The sequence below is a fragment of the Benincasa hispida genome, chromosome 1, assembly GCF_027475165.1.
Source record: "Benincasa hispida cultivar pf3 chromosome 1, pf3_genome.v1.1, whole genome shotgun sequence".
Classification (NCBI taxonomy): domain Eukaryota; kingdom Viridiplantae; phylum Streptophyta; class Magnoliopsida; order Cucurbitales; family Cucurbitaceae; genus Benincasa; species Benincasa hispida.
Window position 1 is genome coordinate 26368040 of NC_143478.1, and position 17095 is coordinate 26385134.

The window sequence follows — 17095 nt, forward strand, 5'->3', positions numbered from 1 at the left end:
TCCATGATCATGATCGATTCTCAATCAGGTGATTGATTTCCTCTCTAAAGCCACAATTCGCTTGAAGGCCAAATCCAAGAAATTGAGGACCACGAAAAAAGGCAAACAGCAAAGAATCAGTTTCATTCTTCTCATGTGAGAAGGGAAGAAGCAAGAGCTAAATAAAAAGAAATCCTCATAAACAATTTAATTTCACTTGCCCATTTCCAACACATACCGAACACTTCGATACATAGTTACCGTTACACACATATTCAACACTTGTTAAACATAAGCTTGTTGACTTCAAATTTCAAATTTCTAATGGTTGTCATACTATAATTAGCATATTTTGTCTGTCCTAGATATAAAAGAAAACATGTCATCATATTCATATCTCATATCCATATCCGTGCTTTCAAATAAGTAATGACAAAATAGGAATAACATCAGCAACTGTAATATCCACAAACTAATAACAAATCATCTACCACTTTGTTGTCTACAGATAATGAACTTCAAAAAGACAAATGAGCATGGCTTGAGGGAACGACCGTGCGTTTGGAAAGCAAAATGTATGCATGCCTACAGGAAGGGTAATGTGCTATCTAAGTATTGAATGAAACTAAAATTGACTTCTAACAATAATGTTCTCGGACAATGAGCCATATCATTTCTTTACAAAATAATCTATTCTCGACGTACTTGGTCATGAAGATCTTTCAACCAGTGCTAGGTGGCTTCGTGTCCGATGCAGAGTCTTTTGAGCTTTGAGGAGATATGGATCCTTTCATTCTGATGTCTCCAGCCTGTTGTTGCTGAAGCTGATGCAGCTGCTGGTACTGAAAATGCTGTTGCTGTTGCTGTTGCTGTTGCTGTTGGGATTGTATTTGAAGTTGCTGAAACTGCTGTGCAGTTAACAAAGTATGCACTGCTTGATTGTTTGGAGGATAGAATTGTTGGCTGGCTCCAAAGGAAGCAAAGTTTGTAATTGATCTACCGTTTGGCATTGCTTGGCCAGTCAGGACTTTCAAATGCTGAATTTCTTCTTTCAGTGCTTCATTTAAAGCTGTCAAAAGAGAAAAACTGCTAAAGATGACCCCACAAGAGATACCTTCTGGTAAGGTGCTTCAATTATAGACATACTTAAATATAAGAGTCAAAATTCAACTTTTATCAACTTTTACCATAAGAGGCATTTAGGCCCTTGACTGGAGTTAATAAGTCTAGGGTTGATATGTTGGAGTTAGTAAGTTTGTGTTTGGGATGTGAAGTTGTCCAATTGAGTTCCTCAATAATTATGAAAAGTAGATTAAGAAAGTAAAATGGAGTTACTGGGTCAATGAGATAAAGAGGAAGATGGAGTTCCTTGGTAAATGTGAAAAGTATAAAAAATGGGAAGATGGAGTTATTCGATAAATATGCAAGTTCAGTGGTGTTTACAATTGAAGTTGGGTTGTTTATAGCAAGTTAATAAGTTGGTAGGCCAAATGGCCCCCTAAGTTCTTTATTTCATTTAACGCAATAGTATAATTGAATAAGGGTTAAAATTTCCACGCCTTAGCATATGTTAGATTCACCCTCCAACCAGTGAAAAGCAATGCATGTAAAATCTCTCTCCAAACCCACCTCAATGAATGTCAAGCACCCACAATCAATGCACGAAATTGAGTCCAATCAAATCAATACTCAAGATTGACTATTGAATGCATATCAAATTACACTCATTATTGGAATCCTCGGCTTTTTGGGCCCCCATTATTGAAAACGTCCAGAAAAGGCCAACACTCATGGGGACACTATGTGGCCAGCTGGTTGTCCCTCATACAAGCTACTTGAACTAATCTCTCCATTTATCATTCATCACTCTTTCCCATTCCTGTCAGTTGCGCTACATCTATTGAAAGACTCTTTCGGAATTTTGTGGAAGGGTACTAAAGAAAAGGGAGGACCCAACAATCTTAGATGTGACAAAGTTAAGCTTCCGATTGACGAGGGAGGCTTGGGGATTAAAGATATCAAGCAGAAAATTAACTCTCTATTGGTTAAATGGATCTGGAGATTTCATATGGAGGAAGGATGTCATTGTGACAATATTTGGCTCCTCCCACTTTGATCTTAAGCCGGGCATCACATCTTAAGCAACTCCAAAGGTCCTTGGAGGTATGTATATATACAAGCTGCAAAGCACCTCATCTGCACCAACATCTCTTGCAAGGTTGGGAAGGCATCTTTACTAGTTTTCAGTCTGACTCTTGGTTTAAAGGACAGCTACCCCTAACGCATTTGCAATTTCTCAAATGGCAAATGGATCTACAGCTGATATGTGGGACCCCTATATAGTAGATGGCTGTATTTTCTTTCCTAGGAGAAATCTGAAGGATGAAGAAATCGCTGAATGGGCCACCCTCACACATGCCCTTAATTCTACCTTCCTCACTGCCCGGTCTGATGTATTGGAGAAAATGGGATTTTTACAGCAAAATCGCTCCCTAACTTTTTGGCCTCCAAGAATGATGTGAGCTGGAAACATTTATACCAATCATCTGGGCTGGTAAATACCCTAAAAAGGTGAAGTTTTGCATATCTAATTATACATATGCATTCTTTGGATCCTGGTTTTTGGGCTTTCTTTCTTATACAGTGCTCCTTTATGTGAATCTTTGCTGCATTGTTAAGGGGCCCCCTGTTTTTGTTGTATCTTTCCATACAATTTGGTCGTACATCTTCTGATATTCTCTTTTGCTTGTATCTTTATCGGTTGTATTTCCTCTCATTTGGGCATCTTTTGCTTATGGTTGTTCTTTCCATACTGTACTCTTTGGATTTTTCATTTATCAATGAAATGTTTCTTATAAAAAAAACATATGCATTCTTATGATTTCTATGGATGGATAAAAATCAAAATCACAATATTGAAGAAAAATAAAATTGATAGACTATGCCACTGTCTAAAGCTTAAGGAAAGGAAAAGACTCAAAGCCACCCTTTAACCTCTTAAAGACATTTGTTAATATTTAAAAACAATGCGTCTCCTCAGTTCTCTCTAAACCCTCTTTAACCTGATGAAACCACAAAAATTGAAGAAATACACCAAACACAAACCAACATATCCATTGTCAATAACGTGTTCAATGGAAATAACTTCTTACCATAAAAGAGAGCAATGAAAATTGCTTTGAGAGCCAGGGACAAACTTGGTTTTGTCAATGATAAAAAGGAAAAACCCAATGAAGATGCTGCAGATTTTGATTCATGGCAAAAGCAAGATTGCATGGTCATGGCCTGGATCTTAAGATCCATTTTAAAGGACATATCAGACAGCTTTCTCTACACCAACAGCTCAAATGAATTATATGGAAAGAGCTTGAGGAGAGAGATGATGAGGATAAAGGTTCTGTCAAGTTCCAACGAGGTGATCAAACTGTGGTCACTTATTACATAAAGAATCAAGAGACTTTGGGATAAATTGACAGCCATAGCACCTATTAACTTACTGTTCTTGTAGTAAATGTACTTGTGGTATAGCAAAGGAATTTGCTGCTATGAAAAACTCGAACAAAGTCTTAATGGGATTGAATAATTCTTTTGACAGAATCAGGGGATAGATTCTTTCTATGGATCCGTTGCCAACAATCAACGAGGCCTATGTCATGGTCTTCTCTGATGAAAAACAAAAAGGAGTTTACTTGGGGACTCAAAGTCAAAGCTATAATGATGCTGCCTTGAATGTTCGTGTGACTGCTGACAAGAGAAACAACAAAGATGGTGGAAAGCAAAGGGAGATCCAAGTAAGTTTTGTACTTTTTGCAAAGATACTGTACATTTGAAAGATGTTGCTTTAAGATCATTGGATATCCTGACTGGTACAAAGGACCAAAGGATAATCCTAACCTGAGATGAAGCCATGGAACAAAGTAATAGCGGGTAAGGGAAAGCAATAAATTTGCAGGCCAAGCATCAGCTACTGATGACTAATCTAAACAGTCCATTTGATGAGGATTCAGAAAGCAATCTTAGCCTTGATAGTCTTGGAAGGATGATGAACACTATGCAACAAGAAATGCAAAAGTTGATGAGGGAGCATATATACCAACTTTGCTCACACTGCATTTGCAAATTTTTCAGGTACTAATTCTTTCCCTGATAATGAATGGATTGTTGATACTGGAGCAAGCAATCATATGACTCCCTGCTTTGAAACCCTGATAAAACCTCAAAATCTTGAAAAACCAAGTCCTACCTACCCAACAATGCCTCTGTCTATGTTACGGCACAGGATCAGTACAATTGCATGATAACCTTGGTTTGAAGAAAGTGTTATCCATACCTAAGTTTAGGTCTAACTTGCTATTTGTTAGTAAGATGACTAAGGATAGTAACATGAGAGTAATCTTTTACCCTCTGTATGTCTATTTCAAGACCAAAAGAATAGGTTCATAGCCATTGGGAGACTTAATTAGGGCTTATACAAGATTGATGGAAACAGTTTTGAAGTTACTGAGGAAAAAATACAGGAACTTTCTGGGAATAACATGATTATGGATAGACAGTTTCAAACTCTGTTTTCTGGAAATGTTAGAAACTTTGAATGTAATGAGAGTGATGCTTTGTTATGACATGCTCGAATGGCACATTGTTCTTTTAGTCATCTTGCTCATACTAAGGAATTAAACATTCAGACTCCTAAGAATTATGTTTGTATTGTTTGTCCTATGTCCACACAGTGTAGATTAACTTTCCCAAAAATAATTATAAAAATTGATAAACCTTTTGACCTGATACACATTGATTTATGGGGTCCTTACAAAGTCAAATCACAATTGTTGATGACTTCATTGGGTATACATGAACTTATTTGCTCCATGAAAAAACTCGGGTCCACAAAACTCTCAAAGAATTCTTTGTTCTCATCAATACTCAGTTTCACATATAAAAGTGCTTAGAAGTGATAATGGGATTGAGTTCGTGAACCATGAAATGAATTCTCTCTTGAGAAACAATGGAACTCATCAAAGGAGTAATCCACATACTCCACAGCAAAATGAAATTGCAGAGAGAAAACACAAGCATCTACTGGACTTAGCAAGAGATCTCACATGCCTCTCTTTCTATTTGATTTTGGGGTGAATGCATCCTGACAGCTACTTATTTGATCAACCTCATACCCTCTAGAATCTTAAACTGGAAAGTTACCTATACAAAACTTTTTAATAAACCACCTCCTTATGGTTCCCTCAAAGTTTTTGGGTGCTTGAGCTATGCAACCAATCCTTTAACCCTACGGCACATAGGTGTGTTTTTCTAGGATATCCAATCGGATAAAAGGGATATAAACTGTATGAGCTTGACAAGAGAGTCATGTTGACCAGTAGAGATGTCGTGTTTCATGAGAATGTTTTTCCATTTTCTTTAAAGGATAATGAAAGAGAGAATTTTCCAAATTATTTGCCTGTTAATATGATAGATACCTTAGCATCTGAACATTCTAACACTGATCATGAGCCATTCTTTGACTCACCTAGATTGAAAGCAGTTTTACATTGTCTCTAACGTAAATGTTGATTCTGACAATTATGGAATTGATCATGTATATACTGACCTTGCACCCTCAAGTAGATTCCCTAGAAGACAAACTCAACTTCCATCTCACTAATGACTTTGTTCTTTCCTCTCAAACACCAATCAGACCAAACACATCACTTCTTGCCCTCAATTATGAATTCAATCACTCATACCATGTCTTTATGGCCAAAGTTGACACTGATGCTTAACCTGCATCCTTCCACAAGGCTCAGAATGATCCCAAGTGAATAGTAGCAATGAATCAAAAGATTGAAGCCCTTGGAAAAAACCAAACCTTGGAGTTAACATCACTGCCCAAAGGTAAAAAAGGCTATAGGCTCTAAGTGGGTCTTTAAAATTAAAAGAAATGTTGTAGATGAAGTTGAGAGGTACAAAGCTAGATTAGTAGCTAAAGGCTACAACCAGAAAGGAGGAGAGGACTACACAAAAATCTTTTCTTCAGTTGTGAAGCTTGTGAGAATCTTAATTGTTATTGCAACTGTTTAGCAGTGGTCCATCTTTCAGCTTGATATTAACAATGTCTTCCTACATGGGCACATTCAGGAAGAACTTTACATGAAGTCACCCCAGGCTACACCAACGCTGCTCCCAATCAAGTTTGCAAACTCAAAAGATCCCTCTCTAGATTGAAGCAGGCCTCTCAACAATGAAACAATGAATTGACTCGTGTTAACATCCTATGGATTCTCTCGAAGTCTCAATGACAATTGCCTTTTCGCAAAACATGTTGATGGCATCCAGCTTTACCTTCTGGTGTATGTAGATGATCTCCTTATAACTGGGAATTCAATTGAAGAAATTAACAAGTTCAAGAAGTTCCTAATTTAGGCCTTTTCTGTCAAAGATTTGGAACTGACCAAATACTTTCTTGGCCTTAAAATAGCAAGATCTCTCTCAGGAACATTTATAACTCAAAAGAAATATGTCAAAGATATGCTTCATGACATGAACTTACAAGATGCTAAAGTTGTCAGCACTCCTCTATCCTTTGGATTGCGTGGACTAAATTTGATCATTAGAAACTTGAGAAACCTGAACAATATAGGAGACTGATTGGGAAATTGTTGTATTTAAACATGACCAAGCCATATATTAGCCACAGTGTGCAGCAACTTAGTTTATGGACAATCCTTACCTTTCACATTGGAATGCAACCATTCATTTGTTAAAAAACCTAAAAGCATGCAGCAACGAAGGCCTCTTCTATCCTACAGATTCTAACACAAATATCAAAGCTTCTGTGATGCTAACTGGCTACTCGTCCAAATTCAAGAAAGTCCTTAATAAGGTATTGTGTTCTACTTGGAAGCTCATTAATTTTTTGGGGGGAAAAAAAAAAAAGCAACTATTTCTAAGTCATTTGCAAAAGCAGAATACCAAAGCATTACACTACTGTATTAGAACTGCAGTGGATAACTTCCATCCTTCAAAACTTACACTTGAACTACTCTCTTCCAATACAGCTCTTTTGTGACAAGACTGCAATTCACATAGCCTCCAACCCTGTCCTTCATGAAAGAATAAAATATCTTGATATTGATTGCCATATAGTAAGAAACAAGCTCAAAGAAGGGTTTATCTCTACCCTTTGCCACTTTCTCACAGCGACTTGCAGACCTATTTACAATTGAGCTTGTCCAAGCTTCATCTCGAAGCATGGTTTTGATTCCATGCTTACACCATCTCCAACTGGAGGGAGGATATAGGAAATACAACAAGAATATTTAAGACTATTTATTCATTCTATTTATTTTGATTGCTCTGTTTATAGTTTGTTTTCTCATTATGGTTAGGCCTGGTTAGGCCTCCTTTATTCTTTCCTTATAGCAGTTTATTTTTTAGTTTCTCATTGTTGTTTTATAAGGAACCATCCTCTTTGTAACTTATAATTATCTATTGTGAAAATATGTTTTGATTGAAACCCTATCCTAATGTTCCTCACTTCAATCAAGACCTAATAAATAATTACAAGAAGACTTCGTCACTAATGTCTATTGAGAGAAAAACCTAGCAAGGGACCAACCATCACTATATCCCTTCCCACTCCTCTAAAGATTCTATTGTTCATCTCCCCAAATCACACATCTCAACTTGCCACAAGAACCTTTCCTTCTCCCAAAAGAGCAAGATGAATAAAAAACTTCTCAATCATCTCACTGAAAAGTGAAATCTCTATGTCGAGTTAATTGGAAGCTACACGCAGGACAACTCCTATTCATTAACTATTTAAATATTAAATTAGAAGCACCATTTACCACTCCTATCTAATAACCTCCCCAAGTGAACCCCAAGAAAAATTATAAGACCAATTGAATCTCATCCTCCCACTTTGCCATTCACCAAATAAGAAGTTGGCACCTTCATGCTTAAAGAGGCCTTCCTTCTCCGGAAGTCTATCAATCAATTCCCTACAACTATGTCCACATTCGCTAATTGCATCATCTCACTGCTAGACACATTCTTAAGGTGATACATGTAACCCAAGCATGCCTCCAGACCACCTCATTTATTTTCTTCTCTCAACAAGACACCGTATCTTGCAATCATGAAAGATCTACGTAATAATGCATCATTTGATCAACTTTTCTTTGTATTTAACTCTAATGCATGTCCAACTGAACCATTCCATTACCAAGCCCTGATGGACCTGATACTGCAAAAGCTCTTATGGAGCAGTATGAAGAGTTTGAGACTAGAAAGCAACTTTGGACGTCTGCAAAATGTCTAAAACATTTCTTCAAACATATGCATTTGCAACAATAATTACAAAGTAGAGAGATCAGATACAAAATTAAAAGAAGGCAAATATATATGCGGCAATCGCCTAAAAAAATACAATCACAGAGAAGGAGGCCCTTACCGTCTTGCAGGTGAACTTGCTGTTCCATTGTCTGCAACCGCAGCTTTAGTTCACTGTTCTCAGCAGTGATACCATTTGCATCTCTCTGGTCGTAAGAAGACAATAAAAAATGATATCATTCCACAAGTGAAATGAGGATAAAATAGACCGTGGGACTCTAAATGAATTTTTTGATAGAAATAAGTATAAAAAACATAAAAGAAGAATCAAAAAATTTGCACACAAAGACATGAAACTATGAGCACAACAATAATATGCCATTCAACCTGTAATAGGGTTAACTGAGTAGACAAAGAAGTTGCCTCTGTTTGCAATGTTTGAACTTTCCGTTCAAGCTCAGCAATGTACCGCATCTTTCTTTCCTTTGACCGTGCAGCTGACTGTCTGTTTGCCCATATCCTATACATAGGACAACAGAAAAAATTACAAACAAAACTAAAAGACATGGAAAACAAATATGAACCTCTTTTCAGTCTCAAACATGAAAAGATAGGAAGAAACTCGCTTTAGCATGGAGAGGAAAACATCATACAGAAAATCAAGCTCCAGGACCTTAAGATAACAGAGCATGCATAGAAACATGATCTATGATCAAATATAGTCAGATTTTCTAAGCTAAAGTCACTGCTTGACACAAGATTGTGTTCCGTTTTTTTTTCAAGCAGAAAATCATCAATATCTTGATATTTTCTAGATCGTGATAATAGACAAAGTTAATTCCATTAATAGTGAAATTACCAGGATATGCATAATACCGTACAAAGACTATACAATGCCCAAAAAAAAATAATACCTAATCATCCTAATACAAGCGAACTTTCATTTAATAAAAAACAATACTGTACCGATAAGAGGAAGCCCCCCTGGAGTCTATCACATTTTGATTCAAACATCGTAAACATACACACACACAAACGAAGGCAAGTAATCACCACAATGAAGAAACCATGAAACTAATAATAGTAGTTTTTAAGCTAAACTAACATGTTCTCCAACATTGACAAGAAACAATTGCACACCATCATATAGTCCTCACAATTAAGTTAAAATATGGAACTAAGTTGCATTACATACCTAAAATGAAGAACAAAGATGATTCTGACTAGAAAATGGGCAAACATAGCAGCATGCAGAATCTATTCTGGATACATCATACAAGAATACGCCAAGAAAAGTAAACAATCGGTTTCTTCACACCTTCAAACAAAAACGAAAGGAGTTCTGAAGGAAATATACCTTTTTGCACGTTTAGGGTCAATCAACGCAAGCTCAGCAAGCTTTGCAGCTGACATGGCTTTCTTGGTATCAGCTGCAGAGGCTTCTTCAGACCCAGAGACAAGCATCTCAGGTTTAATGTTTGTCAAGCCGTCCATGGACTGGCTATGCTGATGTCTAACTCTCGGCCTCTCCTTCAAACCAACAGCAATATCATCTGTAGAAGTTGCTGCAGCTTCTACAAGAGGGGAGGATGAATCACCCACTTGAGTTGCAGAAGTAGCAGTCGAGGAATTGAATTTATCCATGTCAAGGTACATTGACAACAAATCTTCCTCAGTATCATCAGAAAGAGAAGGCCCATCAGCCCCACCAATGATGCCAAGATCACTATCGAAACAAATATCATCTGGGAGGGTCAGGATCTCTGAATGGGCACGCCTATGACCAACATTTCGCCGAGGATTTTCAGGCATCCGACTAATATCATTGCTAAACCGAGTGGAATCGGTAGACATTCCACGGCCAGATTGACCCCAATCAGAATTAGTACTCGGAGCCAATGGAGGGAATGACATTGAAGACGAGGTTGCTTCAGATTTTCCATTGAAACTAGTTTCAGCAGATGAAAACCCCGTGTAACGACTTGATTGGTGCATAAATCCTCCCCCATGGCATTGGGGCTTTTCCTTGTCCATCAGCTAAAAACACGCTTATAAAGCAACCAAATAACAAAGAAACTCAAAAGTGTCAGATTCTTCTTCCTTTCAAAGCAACAAGCAGATTGAATCAAACCCCAAAACTCGTGCACATTACGAATCAGGTGACTGAAATCAACAGAACGAAGAAACAGAACGAGAGCGTAGATTGCAGAAAACCAAACTATAACCAGAGATCTGAATGAATCATCAATGTATACAACATGGGTCGAGAAAATTAAAACCACCCCGAAGAACAGTGATCAAAACCCAGAAGGAAACAGGAAAAGGAAAAAGTGTACAAAAAGACTTACAGAATGTAATCAAACTACACAACAAAGAAATCCCAAGTCAGAAATTCTTCATAGCTCCGAAATGGGTGTTGAAGAAATCGAATTAAAAGCCCTCAGAACAAACACACATTACGAATCAAGTGGAGGAAATGGAAGGAGGAAGAAGAAGAACACAACAGGGGAGGCGTCGATTGCAAGAAGAGAACCCAAAAACAAAGAAACAGAAATCGAAATCGTCGATGAATTTCAAAAATGGGTCTGAAAAACAGGACAGTGAAGGAGCAGAGGAAAGAGAATTGAGAGAGATGATGACGACTTTTGAGACAGCTGTAGAGAGGGAATCGGGTCCGAATTTACGCCATCGACCAAAAGTAAATGGTAAGGGTTTACATTTTCCAACAGAATAAAAAGATAATTGTCCGCTTGTTTGTTTGTTTTCCTTTTTTTTTTTTATTTTTTATAATTAAATGCAATATAAGAGTTTTTTTTTTTTTTTTTTTTAAGGTGGATAGAAGTGATAAAAAAATATTAAATATTACTATTTTGTAGAGAGAATTTCCAATATTTTTCTATTTTAAAAATTCTCTTTTTTTTTAATTGATTTTAGATTTAATTTCTATTTTTTCTATTTTTAATTCACTCTCTAAATTTAAAAAGTATTATAATTTTATCTTTAAATTTTAAATTTTATTTCAATTTAATCTATTAATTTCAAGATTTTCATTTTTAACATTGATTTATCGATAAATATTCATTTTCAATATTTGATGTTAATGTCTATTGATTGATTTAAAATAATTGTGAGATAAAAATGTAATTTTAATTTCAATGAAAATGATAAATTTAATTATAATTATTTTAAATTAACTAATAGACATTCTTGCTTAATCTAAAAAGTAAGTATGTAGCGTAAATCTAAAATTAAAAGGATAAATCTTAAAATTTAATTGATGTAGAACTCAATTCTTAAATGTAAAAGTGTAATATTTTAAAAGTTAAAATGGCTAAATTCAAAACAAACTAAAAACCAAAATATATAATATAATATTAGTGGTTTCAAACATATAATATAATATTAATGCCACCCACCATGCTCTTCATCTTTGGAATAAATATTATTTAATTTAATCCTTCTGACATTTTTTTTTCCATTTTGGAAGAGCATCCTTCCGACAATTTGACTGAATTTTCGGCCTTTTTTTAAAATCATAATATGGAAAAAAGGAGTGCACGGAACATTTGACTTCGTTGAGTCAGCACATTTTAACGATCTTTTAGGACTATTTTTGGATATTAAGTTGAGATATGATGTCTGAAGTTCATACGTCGGTTGAGTTTATATATTTCTGTATTTTGGGTGCGAAATTATTTTGTCTGAGTTTATATGTCTGTCTTTAGGTACAGAATTGAATTTATATGTTTAGGTATCTAGACAGTTTTTTGAACTCTAAATAATATGTTTTTATGATTACTATTTTTGTTTGGAAACTTTTTTATTCAATAATTCTATCCATCTTTGTTTATACGAATTGCAATTTTTTTCTTTTAATTTTTAAAATCTTTCTTTCTTTCTTTCTTTCTTTCTTCCTTTCTTTCTTTCTTTTTTTTTTCAATGAACAACAATTAGCCCACTACATTTCTCGTAGAAATATGGTTCAATAAAATGAGAAACTAAAGTGAAATCAAAACTTTTGATTCTAGCTAATTTTTCTCTATGGATTTCATTATCATCATTAACATCTTCTTCTTGTTCCTATTGTTGCTCTATACTTTTACTATGTTATAAATTTTTTTAATTAAATCTCCACCATCATCTAACAGCCAATGGATTGTCACCACATTTATTCAACAGTTTCACTCTCATTTTCTCTGAATTTAGAAGATCATCAGAGAACATATCTCTATTTTTCACTAATTGTCAAGGGAAAATGTTCCAAGAAAAAAAATTATTTTATGGTTTTTTCTGTTATATGTTACATACTTTTCAACTACGTACATACTTTTCGTCTAAACATTCCCAACACTCATATGATATGTGAATTTATTACGTATAAATATTGTATTTAACGTAGATAAGATAATAATTTTTATATAATCAACCCTACAACATACTTTAACATTCATCAGTCTTATAGTAGTCGAAAGTGGTTGTCGAAGTTGATTATCGAAGATGATTTTTGTTGGAGGTGGTTGTCGGAGCTTGAAGTTGGTCACAAGAAGGCGTAATGGAGTTGATTGTCAAAGTTTGTCATCGGAGGTGGTTTTCGAATCCCGGTGTTGGTCGAATGAAAGTGGTCGTTGAAGTTCATCAATGAAAATGATTTTCGCTGGAGGTTGTAGTCGGATGTGACTGTCGAAGCCTGAAGTTAATCACATGAAGGTGGTATTAGAGTTGGTTGTCGAAGTTTGTCGTCGAATGTGGTTGTTGAGGCCTTAAGTTGGTCATCAGAGTTGCTCGCTCAAAGATGATCATCGAATGTGATTTTCATCAAAGTTTGTAGTCGGAGGTGGTTTTCAGAGCCTACGAAGGTGGTTGTCGGAGTTGGTCATCAGAGTTTATTGTCGGAGCCAATTGGTCGTCGGAGTTGGTAGTGCGAAGGTGGTCATCGGAGTTGGGTTACCGAATGTGGTTGTCGGAGGCCAAAATTGGTTGTCGGAGTTGATTGCACGAAGGTTGTCGGAGTTGATTGCGCGAAGGTTATTAGAGCTCGGAGTTGGTCGCCGGAGTTGTCATTGGAGGTAATTGTCGGAGTCCAAATTTCTTCGTCGGAATTGTCATCGGAGATGGTTGTCGGAGCCTAGAGTTAGTTTTCGGAGTGTAACAATGGTCGATGCATAGAGCCATTGAAAATATGGGAAGAATGGAGAGTTGAGGTGAGTTGAGATGAGTTGGGGTTGAGTTGGCAACCCCACCAACATTTAAAGTTTGTGGGCCAAATAATGAATTGGTATATTATACCAACTAAACTTAACTCATGTTGGTGAACTAAACACCCCCTTTGGGTTAATATACTTGTTTGACAAATTTTCATACATAGGAAAAAAGTCAAACTCTTTATCGAAATAATAAAAAAAAAATACCGATAGATTTCTATCAATCTCCATCAAGATAGATTTCTATCAATTTCTATCATAGATAAACTTGTTTTAGCGTCCATATGTGATAATAATGTCTATCACGACTATAATTAAATTTTGCTATTTGTGTAAATATTTTTCCTTACTTTTCTATTTTTGAAAATTCACTATCAATTGGTATTGATCCTATTTTAGTTTCTACCATTTTAAATATCTAAATTTAGCTCAATATTTTTAATAAATTTTAAATTAGTTAATAATATTATATTATTGTTTTTTTTTAAAAAAAATAATGTTGGAATAAAAAATTTTGAAGACACAATTTTACGATGATGTTGATAAATGTCCTTGGAAATTTTCTATATATAATATTCTTCAAAATATTTTAATTAAAAAAACAAGAATTTCATCCTTTTAAATAAGTTCAAATTTCTTATTAATATCAGGTTTGTGTTAATGATAATTTATTGATATTTTGGTTATATTTCGTTGATTTTTTTTTAGATATAAAGGTAATGTCGACGTCAAATTGAAGAGTGTTTGGGAACATTAACATGGGTTAAGTTGAGTTGAGTTAAAAACTCAATTTGATATTTTATCCATCAACTTGTGAGGTTGGTGTAAAATAACCCAATTCCACCAACTTCTATAGTGTTCATATTGAAGTTTGCATATTTATCGAGGAACTTCATCTTCACCTCCTTCTCTCTTCCTCCCACTAATGTTTCCTATAACTTCACCTACCAACGACTGTTATGACCAAATCCTGTAATAATCATTGCCCATGACATACTCTGACAACTACCTTTGGTGACCAACTCCGACGACTACCTCTGATGCCCGACTCTAGCTACAACCATCATTAGTGACTACTACCGACTCACTCTAGCGACATGCTTTGACGACTACCTCTGACAAATCACCTTCAGCAATCATTTCCCGCATTCACCTCCAATGTCCAACTCCATGGACTAGCACCTTTGGTGCCAACCACGTATAGATACTACCATGTGAATGCATCTTCTAAGGTTTTCTGCTTCTTTGTTCGACATCCCATGATTTTACCAACATGGCTAAGTCAGAGTGGTGTTGTTCTAATATCTTCTGTTAGGGACAACGAGCCTCCAGATATCTCCACAAATTGTATGATATTGTCAGCTTCGAGCATAAATCCTCATGACATTACTTTTAGTTTTGTATAAAATACCTCATACAATTGGTGATAGTTGTCCTCCCTTGTACACCCACGATCATCCCCTTATCTAGCCAATATGCAACTTTGATCGCATTCTGATGAGGAGATTTAGAAGATAGTATATTTTAGTTTAATATTTGTTTAGTTGTTAATTTAGATAAATTAGTATTAAAATTAATTAGTTAATTGCTTGATTTTCATTGTAAGGCTATAAATAGTAACTTTAGGGTTGTAATGGGAGTTTTTGATTATTCTTTGAATATATAACTTTGGTTCTTTTAAGAGTTCTCTCTTTAGGGATGATTTTTCCTTGTTTGGCCATAGATTTGACCTAATACTTATTCCATTGCATCACATTCCCAACATCAACATGCATGCATAATAAATCCTAACATACTATTTGGCATAAGATGAGAAAAAAAAAAAAAAAGTCTTAAACCCCTCGATGACCTACTTTTTTTTGTGCATATTACACTCATACATTCCACTTATATGAAAGTATATTGAAATTTTGTTGTTTGTATGAAGCAAGAGTATTTTGTCTACCTCAAATACAATAGCGATTACATGTGAAAAATTGTAAATTATATTTGTAAAAGGTTTTAAATTAACATCTCAACTAAATGCTAAAAATTTGGAAAATATGTGTTCAATTGAAGGGTTAAACAAAAAATTAAGTAAAAAAATTCTTTTTTAAAAAGCATGATCCAAAAATGAACCCTAAACCTTATTTTCCAAAATTCCCAATAATACATGTGTAACTTCTTTTCAAGAAAATAAAACAAAAATAAAAAATGCAATCCATACATTTTTCGAGAAAATAATATATTTGGATTTATTGAATAAAAATATTTATTAAAAAAATAGACACCGTAAAAGCAAATTATTTAGGTAAAAAGGAAAAAAAAAAACTGAACTAGATATCCCTGACTTCAAAACTCAACGTAGTACCCCAAACACAGATTTCATAACTCAGACAAAATAACTTTAAACTCTAAACAAAGATATATGAACTTCATAGACATAGAAAGACTACAAACATATAAACTCAGGACTTCGTAACTCAACTTGGTCCCTCAAACAACCTCTCATTGACATATTTTGTCATCACATCGATAATAATTTAAAACACTAGGTTTACTCATATTCATGATGTCTTTTCTTGAATGAAAATTGTCATTTTTATTATATTTTACTAATTTCGACAAAAATGTTAGGATCTACTAGCATGCAACGAAAGCAAACAGAATTAATAAGCACTCTAATTACATTTAATTTGATTTCTAAAAGCATGCTTAAACAGAAATTTAAGAAGAGAGTTTCTTAACAACATACCTTTGCTGAATTTTCCTAATTCTAAGCTACTTTTCACGTGATTTCAGCTCCAATTCAAAAGTGAACCACCAAGAGATCTTCTCTACTATTTTCAGCTTTGAATTTGAATGGTGAAACTCCAAAGTGGAGTGAATTTATGAAGGAAAAAAATGAGTTTTTGTCAAGAAGAACAACACTGCCGCAAGAACTTTTCCAGCTGCAAAAACCTTAATCACATCTTCAAATTGAAGAGGTTTTATATTTGATTCACACGCAAGCACTGAAGTTCAGCAATATTGATACTTCAATCACCTAAAATTCAGTGGGCAAGGCGTGTAATTGAAGAGGAAACACCTCCTATTTCATAAAAGTGGGGTGTTTCCATTTTCTTTTTCGAATTTCCATTTTCTCTTTTATTTATTTTTATTTTCAATTAATTCAAAAGTAATTAAAATCAAAATCAAAATTTCAAATTCTAAAATTTAAAATAAAAAAGAAATCAATTTAATTTTAATTAATTAAATAACAATTTAATATCAAATATTAAATTAATCACACACCTAATTTAAAACATGAACCATATTCATGTAATTAATATTTAAATCAACATTTAAATATTATAAACTCTCCAATTTCGTTTAATTTCGATACATTAAACATTAATTAATTATATCAAATATAATTATACAAACCCAAATTTGAATTTGAACTATTCAAATTCAAACCCTAATTTTAATTTGAATATTTCAAATTGAAATTCAATCTGAACAATTCAAATTGATATCATTCTAGATTCACTCAATTCATTAATTCAATGTGTTCATGTTTTACGAGCTAGTAGAGGGACATTATGAACCTACAGATCATGAGCTCCAAC

The 17095-nt window shown here is 34.6% G+C and overlaps 1 protein-coding gene and 1 long non-coding RNA gene across 3 annotated transcripts; one reads left to right on the forward strand and one right to left on the reverse strand.

Annotated features, from left to right (window-relative positions):
• Positions 1-417: 417 nt before the first annotated feature.
• On the reverse strand, positions 418-10338 carry LOC120067197 (putative transcription factor PosF21). The gene is made up of 4 exons (XM_039018700.2): positions 9662-10338; positions 8692-8824; positions 8426-8510; positions 418-1048 (listed from the first exon to the last, which is right to left on the reverse strand). Exons 1-4 carry the CDS (start codon positions 10336-10338, stop codon positions 702-704), a joined length of 1242 nt encoding a protein of 413 aa, XP_038874628.1. The 3' UTR covers positions 418-701.
• LOC150038350 (uncharacterized) lies at positions 1788-16491 on the forward strand. Of its 2 annotated transcripts, XR_016525372.1 has the most exons (4): positions 1788-2550; positions 3575-4107; positions 6109-11009; positions 16287-16491. It is a non-coding gene; the product is annotated as an uncharacterized LOC150038350 (long non-coding RNA). The 2 variants fall into 2 exon arrangements; XR_016525371.1 differs by lacking the exon at positions 16287-16491 and having other exon boundaries at positions 6109-11054.
• Positions 16492-17095: the final 604 nt, after the last annotated feature.

Bases quoted from the DNA above. Each gene is read 5' to 3' on its own strand.
- LOC120067197 (XM_039018700.2), bottom strand. From the start codon at position 10,338: ATGGACAAGGAAAAGCCCCAATGCCATGGGGGAGGATTTATGCACCAA. The intron at 8,825-9,661 runs GTATATTTCCTT...TCCTATGTATAG, and splicing joins GACCCTAAACGTGCAAAAAG to GATATGGGCAAACAGACAGT. The intron at 1,049-8,425 runs GTAAGGGCCTCC...CTCTTTTGACAG, and splicing joins GCAAGTTCACCTGCAAGACG to CTTTAAATGAAGCACTGAAA.